The sequence below is a fragment of the Quercus robur genome, chromosome 2 (assembly GCF_932294415.1).
Source record: "Quercus robur chromosome 2, dhQueRobu3.1, whole genome shotgun sequence".
Classification (NCBI taxonomy): Eukaryota; Viridiplantae; Streptophyta; class Magnoliopsida; order Fagales; family Fagaceae; genus Quercus; species Quercus robur.
In genome coordinates this window covers 18,156,689-18,168,929 of record NC_065535.1, presented here as the reverse complement: position 1 = coordinate 18,168,929, position 12,241 = coordinate 18,156,689, and the positions used below count along the sequence as shown (strand labels likewise).

The following is a 12,241-nucleotide window of genomic DNA, read 5'->3' as shown; positions in this document are numbered from 1 at the left end:
ACTGATTATACAATTGATTATTTGTCACTTTTATATGAACTCATTTTTTTTATCATTATATTTTATCAAGTTAATTTTTTTTTTTTTTATGAATAACCAAGTTAAATTTTTATTTTTTATTTCATAAATAACCACGTTAAAGTTAAGCCACAAAAAATTGTGATCATAAATTTTATAATGTAATATCTCGTTGCTTGGACCCGCGTGCCGATAACTACTAAGCCAAATTGGACTAATATCCATAGAATTAACAAATATAAAAAGTTTAACCCTTTTGCTTTTTTGGTCGGATTTTCTTTTTTCTTTTTCTTTTTTTGGGTCGGATATAAGCCAAACCAAGTTGCAACCCACTTGCTTCTCAAGGAAAAAAAAAAAAAAAAAAAAATTGCAACCCACTTTATCATTAGGAAGAGAATTAACAACTCCACGGCACGCGCTTCATATAAGGTGGCCTTACTCCACCCAGTAATTTTTTTTTTTTTGGGTCAACTACTCCACCCAGTAATTAAGCATTTTTTTTCACAACAAAACTAATCATGCCTTGATAAGCAAAAAAAAAAAAATGTGAACACTTTTTTTTTTTTTATACATGGGTAGTTTACATGACAATTGACTTTATATAAATCTTTATAATGCTATCCTAATTTTTTCAAAATGAAAAATATATTTTTAAGTTCACATGTTAATAAGTTTAATAAAATATATTTATTATTCATAACATCACAGTTCAACCATAATTCAACCTAGCTAATCTTACCACTAAATCAAGAACTACTTCTATTTTTTTTTTTTTTTTCAATTCTTTGTTTGATAAGCTCTTCAAACTATATAATTAAACAAAATTAAGGCAAATTTTGGTTCGACGGAAATTGATTTCCAAAAAATATTTTCTATATTTATAGGTGTTTGGGGTTATAGAAAATGTTGGTCAACCGGAAATTGTTTTCCAGTTAACCATGGGCGGCTCCACTTGTAACTCAGGATGGTCAGAAGACTACCCTGATTTGCCAAAAATTGTATATATATACTTGCAAAATATATATATACACATACTAAACTAACCTATTTTGACCACCTTGATGAAAATATTGACCACTCTCACTTGAGAATTACCAGAATTTAGGTTCAACAAAAATAAAAGTAATGCAACATTCACAACATTTTTACAATATTTTCACAACAAAATCTTATGTGATAAGTGGAAATTAGTTCTTAATTCTAATTTGGGCCCAATATTGACATCACTTTTTAATCCACTAATAACAAATTGTTGTGTAAGATTTGTTTTAAAAATATTGTAGATATAGCATTACTCCAAAAATAATTCTAGCCCCTTAAACATAATCCTTAACACCTTAAACCATTAAAAAAAAAACCTTAAATAACAACAACAAAAAAAAAAGCCCAAATAACAACAATAATAACCCTAACAAAAACAAAACTTGAACAAACAATAATTATTCAACAAAAAAGAATATTCAAAAAGAAAAATAATCTTTCAAATTTGTAACACTTTCAACCTATTACATAAAAATAATCTCTAATTTCATTTTTCCTTGAAAGAATGACTTAAGAAAAATTTTGTAGCTTGTATGAGTTCTCCTTGATAGTACTGACAGTTATGTTCTTTTTAGCTTTGCAGTTGTTAAGGGTCATTTTTTGAGAATCTAAGTAGAAAGAAGAAAGCCCAACGACAAAGGCAGCAAAGAATTGGCAAACAGATAGCAAAACCATTAGGCCCAAGCGGTAGGAATAATGGATCACAGGCCCATGAAGTGAACAGATGGGCCTTAAAGAGGCAAGTGGGCTTAAAGAAACCCGGAAAGAGAGAAATAGCATATCCATGGGTAGTATATGATGTAGAAAAGTGAGAAAGGGCCACCACAGGCCCAAAGTAATGCAAACAAAGAAAGTAAGGGATTAATAGCAAGTCCATGAACCCCAAGGATAAGAATAAGGTAATTGAGCCAGGTAAGTCCAATGAAGTTAGTAAAAACTCATGGGAATGCGGAGTTAGTAAAATGGCCAAAGAAGCCCAAAGAAAGCAAGTGGGCCAAGGATGCCCAAGAGGAAGACAAAAGGGATACAGGAGTCCATAAGTAGGAAAACCAATGGTCATACCAAGCTACTGGGGGAAAGAGTAAACAGTTGGCCTAAAGAGACCCAGCAGGATTGAGTCATTACAGCAGGAGTGATAGAGTAATATGGCAGGAAATGAGGGTAATCAAGAAATGGGCCGAAAGAAATGTAAGACCCAGTATCAAATAAGGCCCAACTCCTCAGGGGAGCGGGAAATCGAAAAACAACTCACATAAAAGGTCAAAAGGAACGAACGGCAAACTATACAGGCAAGCCTCCAGACCACGGAAGGCGAACAACCAGCAGGCAGATTTTGGACACACATGGAAGGGAGGCACGCGCAAGGCCCAAGCACCACCAGCCTGTACCCAGTTAATACAGGGCATGGTAAGGTTGTGGGTCAGAGATTCAGAGGGCATGATTTGGTAGTGGGGAGAGGGGAAAAATCTATTTTTAAGGTTCCACCTCAGGCTCTTTCGGAGAAGTGTCCGGCTGGGATGACATACTACCCAAAAGAAGCAAGCTGAGTTGGAACCACTAGGTGCATGCCATGAAGGATAAGGAGAGAGAAAGAACCCAGACCGTAGTAGGAAAGGGTGCCACGGCAGACAAACAAACAAAATGCCCTTCTTTGTCTGGTGATGGGAGGGGTGGCACATAGACGGACAGTGGTGGTCGGCCAGTACACCTAGACCAGACAAAAGAGGTTAAGGAACTAAAACAGTAAAATCCAATCACTGCAGGCATTATAAAAAGAGAACCTTGTCGTGAACAAAAAACAGAGCAACAACGGAAACCATAACTAAAAAATAGGAATTCGAAAAGAGATACCAAGAAATAGAAAAGAAATGAGTGGGAGGGAAAGAAAGAAAACAACCAGAAAGAAAATAGAGAGAGAATTAGAACGGCAGTCATGCATCGGTAGATTGATTCCCTCTCTCCCTCACTAAATCCTCCTCTCTGTCAAAACTAAAAGGAGCCCTTATGCATTAACCATTCAGGTCCGTTTCCCTCAGGATAGTTAATCTCCATGGCAGGACTTTCCTGAGAGATTAATTGTGTTGAGAAAGAAAGTTCTTTCCTCTCTGGTTTTGCTCCTATGGACCAGATTTAAATTGATTTCTTCATCTTCTGATTAACCTATACATATTGCTATTTACTCCCTTTTGTTCTTTTCTTTTTGTAAAAGTGATTATTTTTACTGTGATTGTGTTTGGGGATCATTTGGTCATTTCCTACTAAGTAGCCAGATTTTTTATTTTCTTTGTTATTATGTCTGTCTGCTACAACTTATCTGAAACAACTCTGCCTGCCACAAGCACGTTCCTAGCAAACCAGACATAGTTTGCACATAAGCCGGACCAAATTGAGTTGCAGTTGGACCGATTCCAACTCCCTTATCCAGAAAACTTGGGTCTAGTGCAACAAGAAGTAGCCCAACACTACTAGCACAGCCCACCACTTTACAACAGTCATAATAATTTTGCTCTCCATAGCAACTCACTTAGCTTGCAATTATAGGAAATATCATCCGTTTTACTTTCTCTTCTCTATTATCATTTCAATTCTCTTACTTTATTACTCTTTATTAAATTTTGTATAATTTAAGTTTTTTTAGTGACCACACTAAAAAAATTCTTAGAGCCGGCACTGTAGTTAACCATAAATCTGGTTTATACTTTATGGCAGAAATTAATTTATGCTTTCATTTTCTGTAATCTATTTTTTGTTTCATCTAAAACTTATCAACTAAACCTCTGCCCCCTATCCCCTATTGTCTACCATCCAACCACCATCCCCCACTAGTGTCTCCGGTCTTCGATGGCCAACCACACTGCCGGTGGCTGGTGGCCACCACCACCACTTGTCCTTGATCATGGTTTTTATTTTTTAATCTAAAATTTTCCCTTTTTATATTGTATGTGCTTGGGAGATGAGAAAATGTGAGAAAGTAGTAAAAAATATGTTTTCCATAGTATTTTAAAAGGACGCAACCAAACACTTGAAAATATTTTTTGGAGCATTTTAAGGAACGCAACCAGACACCAAAAATAATTTCCACCACCGCGAACCCCAGTTAGATTCAGGCATGATAAACTTTTTAGTTATTGGGAGAGCTTTTCTAAAAAATATTTTCACTTGAAAATATTTTACAGTCGGAACATATTTTCCACCGAACCAAACACATCTTAAGTGTAAACGATCGTAAAACCAACACCAGATAGTTTAAGGGCTTATAGATTATGGATTGGTGAGTGATGAAGCTCTACTGAAACTAAGTACTATTTAAGTCCTAATGAGAAACATGGTACTACATTGGAGAGGGGGGGGGGGGGGGGGAAGAGAAAAGATAAGAGGAGGTTTTGAGTTTATGCATACCACTTTAAGTTGATGGAAGGGGTATTTATACCCTTACGCAACATGTGCAACATGTTAGGACCATAGGTGGAGGGAGAGGGGGGGGGGGGGGTTTAAGGGGCCATGGACCCCCTAGATTTTCCAAAAATGCCCCCTCCCCCTCTATTTAATGTTAAAATTTTAAAATAATAAGTAAATTTTAGGTGATGGCCCCCTTTCATTAAAAAAAAAAAAAAGTACAAATGCTCTTTAATTTATTGTTGTCTACTTTATTTTAATTTTAGGAGCATTCAAAGTATAAGTTAATAAAAATATATAAGTAAATCTCTTTAGCAAAAGATTTTTGTTATTTTCCAAAAATAAAGTCATACTCATTTATATATATAGTTAAAGTTATCGGAATACAATAATACATTTGGGTTGGCCCTCCTTGAGAAAATTTTCTAGCTCTGCCATTGGTTAGGACTATATCATTTCTTTTTTAAGGCTACTTTTGGCTCATGGGACTACCTCCTAATGAGACAATATAGACCGAACACAACTAGTACGACTGTTACTATCCCAATCCACTGTTGTTGCCAGTCTCAATGCATAATATCATTGCCAATATTCCCTTCCATAATGAATTTTCACTCTTAAGGGTGAGTTTGGTTCAGCTTTTTAAAACTGGACTTTTTGAAAAGGTGGGGTTTTCAAAAAATGCTTTTTGAAAAAGTTGTGTGTTTGATTAGCACTTATAAAAGTGGTGGTTTAGGTGGTAAATTACCAAAAATGACAATATATATATAAAATATTGTGAAAGTATTGTGAAAATACTTTCTAAAAAATTATTCTAAAAATAATTTTCAGAGTTTCTAAAAAAATTATTTTTTTCTCACCAATATTAACTAATAATAACCTACCACTTAAGATTTATTGTGAAAATATTGTAATAAAATTTCTCATTCTTTATTTATTTTTCCCTTATTTCTTTACTCTCTTTTTTTCATCCATATTTCCTTCTTCTTTTTTTCTCCTTCACACACATACCCTTCCCTTTTCTTTTCTTTTTTTCTTTTTTCCTTTTTTCCCTACCACTTCCTCCTGAACATTCCTTTTTTTTTTCTTTTTTTTTCTCTCTTTTCTCTTACCACTCCGTCTACAAGTTTCTTTCCCTCTATCCCATCAAAACACACAAACATAAAGGTCACACACACCACACCATTTGATTCTCATCAAACGAAGATAGAGGGGGAAATTGCCAAGGGAGGAATGGATTAGATTAGTGCTTGATCTTTGCCTTCACTACTGTCTGTCTTCCTCCCCACTGCTACTTGATCTCTTCCCCACTGCCAACAACATGTGGTAGAAATGGGTCAGATCGGTTTTTTTTTTTTTTTGGTTATGATTTCATTATTGGGTTCCTTTGTAAAATTGTGTTATAAACAAAGGGATAAAATTGGGTTTTTAAGAAAAACTAGTGTTCAATTTGGGAAATTTGCGTAACGTTAACATGAAACGCACCAGCACTTTTTTGCAATGGAACTCAAGGCTGCTTTCGCAAAACACGCTTTTACTTCACAAATGAAAACTTAGGTCTTTTAGAAAAAAACAACTTTTAAAATTTACCAAATGCATATTTTATTTATTTGGTTTCAAAAAGCGTGTTTCAACTTCTAAAAGCTGAAACAAACGGCACTAAGTGTCTTAAGCCTATGCTTCTTTTTTTTTTTTTTTGATAATCCTCTTAACCCTATGCTTATTTTCTACCTTGTAAGGTAAGGATTATAAGTGTTTTGGACGCCCCATGGGTGAGAGTACTCTTGAATCCTCTGGGTTGGCCAGGGAAAGCTCCAGTGACCTGGTGTGGTCCACCAAAATCAACATTTAACACACGAGTTAGACATAAAGAAAATGATATCTTTCAGAAACACTTTCACGTGTTCCTATTCTCCTCAGAGTCCTAATGGCCGTACCGCGTCTCTCACTGCCACGTGTCCAATTACTCGCATCGAACACGTTTGTCGTTTGGACCTTCGAAATTCTACTCCTATTACCTTATATTATATATAGTACTATATAGAGCCGCCACTTTCATTATCCAACTCCAACGCATTCCAAAAACCAGACCTGTTCGCCCCCACCAATTGATATCGCTCTCTCTTTTCCATATAGCAGAGTTGTACAACCTTAGCGCTGGGTTTTATTGCACAAAAAAAAAAAAAAAAAAATGTTAAAGCCAACAACAATAACAACAAGTAGTAGCTCTAGCAGGGAAGTGCAACAACCTTCGGAGAGAAGTGACGCCAAATACAAAGGTGTAAGAAGGCGTAAATGGGGGAAATGGGTGTCTGAAATTCGGCTTCCGAATAGCCGGGAGCGAATATGGTTAGGCTCATACGACACGCCTGAAAAGGCAGCACGGGCATTCGATGCGGCCCTTTTTTGTCTACGTGGTCCAGATGCTAAGTTCAATTTCCCAGACACTCCTCCGGATATTAATATCAATGCTAATGGCAGGCACACTCTTAGTCCACAAGAAATTCGAGAGCTTGCTGCTAGGTTTGCTAATGATGATGATGATAAGGACTCGCACCCTCAAAAAGACAATGACTTTTTGGGTGAATCTAGTTCACACATGGTCGTGGATCAATGCTACACGCCCTCTACTTCATCTGTGTCTGATGGGACAGTCCATGTGGATAGCAACAATGAGGCCATGGATTGGTCATTCTTGAGCATGTTAGATTCAAATGACATGGGTTTTAGCTCTGATTTTGGGACTTTTTCCGGGCTGGAAAGTTTGCATTCAGGGGAAATGTTGTATCCTCCAGTACTTCCAGGACCTGTTGAAGATAATGGGGATGAAAATGGTGCTGAGGCTTTTTCTCAGCAATCTTTCCTTTGGAATTTCTAGCTAGAATTTCTGAAATCTTATCCAACTCGAGCAGACTCGTTTGCCAATTATTCTTCGCTTTGTAAGTTTATTAGGCCGGAGAGTTCCTTCCCATTCCAAGTGGAAAATGGCCCGGTTTTTTTTGGTTGTGCCATCTCCCTTATACTAAGATTTGCAATCTCACTTCCGACCAGTAGGATATCCTTAATATAATGGCCGGCTAAGCTAGCTAGCAAAAATAACAAACCTTTCCTTTTTTTTACAGATGATTCTGGTTATATATAAACTGTGTGCTCTACAATTGTTAATGTAAGTTGTATCGTCTTTATTATCAGAGCTGAAGTACAAGGTGTAGATCATCAATATCCAATGCATATAGTAGCTAAGCTAGCTAGCAAAAATAGCAAACCTTTCCTTCTTCTTTTTTCCAGATGATTCTGGTTACATTTATAAAGTGTGTACTCTACAATTTTTAATGTAAGTTGCATAATCTTTGTTAAGTGCTGAAGTACAAGCAGGTGTAGATCAACAATCCAATGCGAAAGGAGTTTACTGTTTATATCAAAATAGAGAGGACTTTGCGCCTCTTCTTTTTAACCATGGGTTAGCATGATTGACGGTTTATCTTGGTGACAATTAATTAAGCCACAGATTATGCTCCTTCTTTGATCTATTGATTTGATTGATTCAAATCAATAGATCAAAGAAGGCTTTGAGCCCGCAAAACCGATCACAGTTGTCTTTGGGCCACAAAAAGGCAAGAGAGTGCATCGGTATAGTATTCTAGACGGGACACGTAAGAGAGTGACATGTAATAATTTTTTATTACATGTTAGTTTAGTGTTCATGCGTCTTGTCATTGGACTTAGAATTAACATTTCTAATAATTTATTCAGCAAAAAAAAAAAACATTTCTAATAATTTGGTTGTCAAAAAAAACATTTCTAATAATTTTAGAAAAATTGTTTGTTGCACCTACAGTACAGTCAGTACTTGGAAATTTAAAAATTGTGCCTTATAATTAAATTATGTTTTGAACTCACGATTTTAATTAACGTGATGCGCATGTACCGTACACTGATGTGTAATTAAAAGCACTCATAATTTTATATAAATATGTCTAACAATTATCAAAGGTTATTAATTGTTGTTATTTATTGTTGGAGTTACTTGTAAGAGCAAGATTTAGGTACAGTAATTAGGTATTGTTCTTTAGATTCCCTTCTTAAAATTCTGTCATGTAAATTTTTCCTAATAGAATTGAAGTGTATTTTTTAGTTAAGTAGTTATATAGCTCAATCTTAAGTGAGGAACTTAAGGAACAACACCTAAAGTATTGTACCTAAGTTTTGTCCTACTTGTAAAGTGATGTTATAACTACAACAAATATTATAACATAAACTTATGAATTGATATGTAAACTTCTAAACACAATACAAAAAAGAAAAAAAAAAAGAAGAAGATATTTTTGTTTTTATATTGTTCATGTGACACTAATCGCATTTATTGTTATGTTAATTAGTTTGTAACCATTTCAAAATAATAATAATAAGAAGCTTGGGTCCAATGCTTTCTATGCACGGGACTTGATGGAATGCTGCCATATGGCATAAAAATTCATTACATTAAGTATCAAAGGATCAGTGGCCATCACTGTATTGATGTCCTTCTTATTATCCATTTTTCCATATATTCATTATTCAAATCTGCTATGCAGTGAATTGATTTATCAAGACCTGCATAAAGGCACTTAACTTCTCTATAACCATTTACACAATAATATATATGTAATATAAAAATTTTTCAGTTTGGGACTAAGGCTACTTACCAATTACCTCTCGCAATTCCACCTTTGTGCATTTGCTACGACCTTGTATTAAATTTTCTTTGATTTTCTCAATCTTATGCTTCATGTATTTACTTGTATTCTTATAAGAAGTGAAAATTTTTTTTAGCCAATTACAAATTGTCCCATCAAAATTTAGTTACCAATCCTAAATTTTGTGTTATTAAATCAATTAAACCAAATAAATCAATTGATGTCATATTGGTAAATTAAAGATTGCCATTTATCACTTGGACAAACAAAAGAGATAAGCTAGTCTTCCAATAAAATTGGGATATTGATAGTTGATAATTCCAATAAAATTAGGATATTGATAGTTGATAATTCTTTTTATGGTCACTAGACTAAAATTATACTTCAAAATAATTATGTAAGAAAAGTTAATGAATATCTTAAGGATATTGATTTAAATATTATTTTTAAAAACATTTTATGAGGAAAAAAAATTAATTTTTTAACAACTTTTTATATTTCTTATAAAAATAATATCAAAATTTATTTTAAATAATCCATTAAAAATATTTTTTAAAAATTCCGTAAGCAGTGACGAATCACCAATCCTCTCTCTCTCTCTCTCTCTCTCTCTCTCCTTTGACCTCATGTCAGTCCTTTCATCGTTCGCACTTGTGTGCAAGCAGTACAAGCAGTACAGCCTGTCTGCTTTGGTTGTGCCAATTTAGCCCTTCAATTTTATTATTTATACACGCAGATATGCACAATTTTTAATTTCTTTACTTCATGGCAAACAAAAAAACACTATTTTTCCCGACATATATTAAGCAAGAACGCGTAAAATTTAGAGTCAACTCATGAAATGGCTTATAAGTAGTAAAGGTACATACCGTACCAGCTGGGGTAACTAGTCTAGTGTGTGTGTGGACATGAGCGAGAGGGCCGGGTCTTTCTTTTCTTGGAGTCTAAAGGGACCCGTGACATGCACGTTATTATGAGAAACAATTGTAACATGCATGAAAAATTTCTAGATTGTCTTGTCCTTTTAAATAGGGAAATGTTTCATTAACAACATATAAGTGGAGAAACACATTGTATATTATCATTACTCTTTCTTTAAATAACTGATTCTTTCTCAAAATTTAAATAAATGATTTGAGTACTATCCTCCTCCCAAACACAATATGAGCATATTTTTGTCCTTTTAAATAGGTAAAATTTTCTTTAACAATAAGTGGAGAAACACAATATTTACATTGTTATCATTATTCTCTTAAATAAACGATTGAGTATACTCCTTCCAAACACAATATGACTATATAAGCGATGGTTTTTCTTGATTTTTTTTTAATTATTTCTCTTTTTTTTTTCTTTTTTTTACATACAACAGTTATTACTTATTATCTTTATTTATAATCGAGATACAAAGAAAAATAATAAAAAAAACTAAATACATAATAATAATTTACACAATTATTATAACAAACTTGTAAGTTTACATAATTATACACTCACTTATTGAATTTAGATAAAATTTTATACATTTTTCTATTATATATTCAAGAATGTAAGTGCTCTAGGTAGCTTTTAACTTATATATTTTTATGTGTTTTTGTTTTTGTTTTGTTTTTGAGAATGAAATGGCATGAATGTTTAATGAAAAAGAAGGGTGTCACGCGCCATTAGATACACGTTGACATGAGATTAGCTTTGTCAACGAGGACTGCGGTCTTCACCGCGGAGCAATGTTTGTCCTTATATATATACATGTACAGTTTTGTTGACTACTACAAGTCTCATCCTATATCATATCTGTCAGATCGAAAAATGAGAAATCAGCCCTTGCGTCACCTTATACAACTCTTGTTATCAAATATTACCTCATCATTTTTTGCATCATCATCACTAATTAAAAATAATGCATATGTAACACGACAAACCCAAATTATCACAAGCTTCGTCCTCGATCTCTTTGTCAATCTTGTCATGTCATATTATTATATATATTATGCATGCCTTAACTAGGTTGCTTGTGCTAAAAAAAAAACTAGGTTGCTTCGAATTATCATCATGTGCCTTCAATGAATACTTTAACCCTGTCGATGTTAGAATAAAGATTTTTTATGATAGGCCGCAGACTCCTTTTCTGGAATCTCGTGATAGCTATAACAAAAACGAGTAGTCAAGTTTCTCGTAGCATTTATAAAGTTCAGTTTTTTTTTTTTAGTCTGATTATATAGTCCAGTTCGACCAAATAAGTATTTGATATAGAATTCAGTATGAGCCCGTACAATATACATATCCTATTCAATCGGATGTAGAATTCACTATACTCCCGTACAATATAAATATTATATTCAATCCAAATAATTTTAGGTATCACTTGGATGAGCTCTTTAAAACGGAAAATGCTAAAAGTACAGTAAGTTTTATTTAGGCTGCGTTTGAATTGGGTGAAAACCAATTTCAGAAATCAATTTCCGGAAAATCCATATGTTTGGCTGTCACGGAAAACATTATTTTCCGGAAAATGATTTCCAGTTGACCACTAATTTCACCTTTGACCCGGAAATGAATTTCTCCTCTCATTTTCACTTCAAAGGATTTCCAGAAAAAGAGAGAGAAAGAGAGAGAGAGAGCGCGCGCGCGAGAAGAGAAGACTAGTCCGAGCTCCAGTCCGCGCGCGCGAGAGGAGAAGACCAGTCCGACGACCGTGATCGACGCTTCGCAAGATCGTGCCGTCGATTGCGATCTTGCGAAGCGTCGATCGCGATCTCGCCTTCGCGAGATCGCGCCGGATCGAGATCGCGATCAACGGCGCGATCTCGTGAAGCGTCGTTCGCGAGATCGCACCGTTGATCGCGATCGACAGCGCAATCTCGCGAAGCGTCGAACGCGAGATCGCAACGTTGATCGCGATCTCGTCTTCGCAAGATCGCGATCGTGTTTTCTGGGTTGTGGCTTGTGTTTTTCTGGATTTGTGTTTTCCTTCTTCTTTTCCAAACACCAGAAAATATTTTCCGGAAAATTTTTTGAAATGCAACCAAACACATAGAAATATTTTCCTTTTCCGGAAAATATGTATTTTCCGGAAAACGTTTTATGGCAACCAAACACAACCTTAATAAAAC

General features: G+C 34.7%; 1 protein-coding gene across 1 annotated transcript; it reads left to right on the top strand.

The window, feature by feature from the left end:
- The first annotated feature begins 6,530 nt into the window (after window positions 1–6,530).
- Window positions 6,531–7,820, top strand: LOC126712742 (ethylene-responsive transcription factor ERF017-like). The gene has a single exon (XM_050412192.1). The coding sequence runs from the start codon at window positions 6,647–6,649 to the stop codon at window positions 7,331–7,333; it is 687 nt and encodes a 228-aa protein (XP_050268149.1). The 5' UTR covers window positions 6,531–6,646; the 3' UTR covers window positions 7,334–7,820.
- Window positions 7,821–12,241: the final 4,421 nt, after the last annotated feature.

Coding starts and splice junctions, on each gene's coding strand:
- LOC126712742 (XM_050412192.1), top strand. CDS start 6,647: ATGTTAAAGCCAACAACAATAACAACAAGTAGTAGCTCTAGCAGGGAA.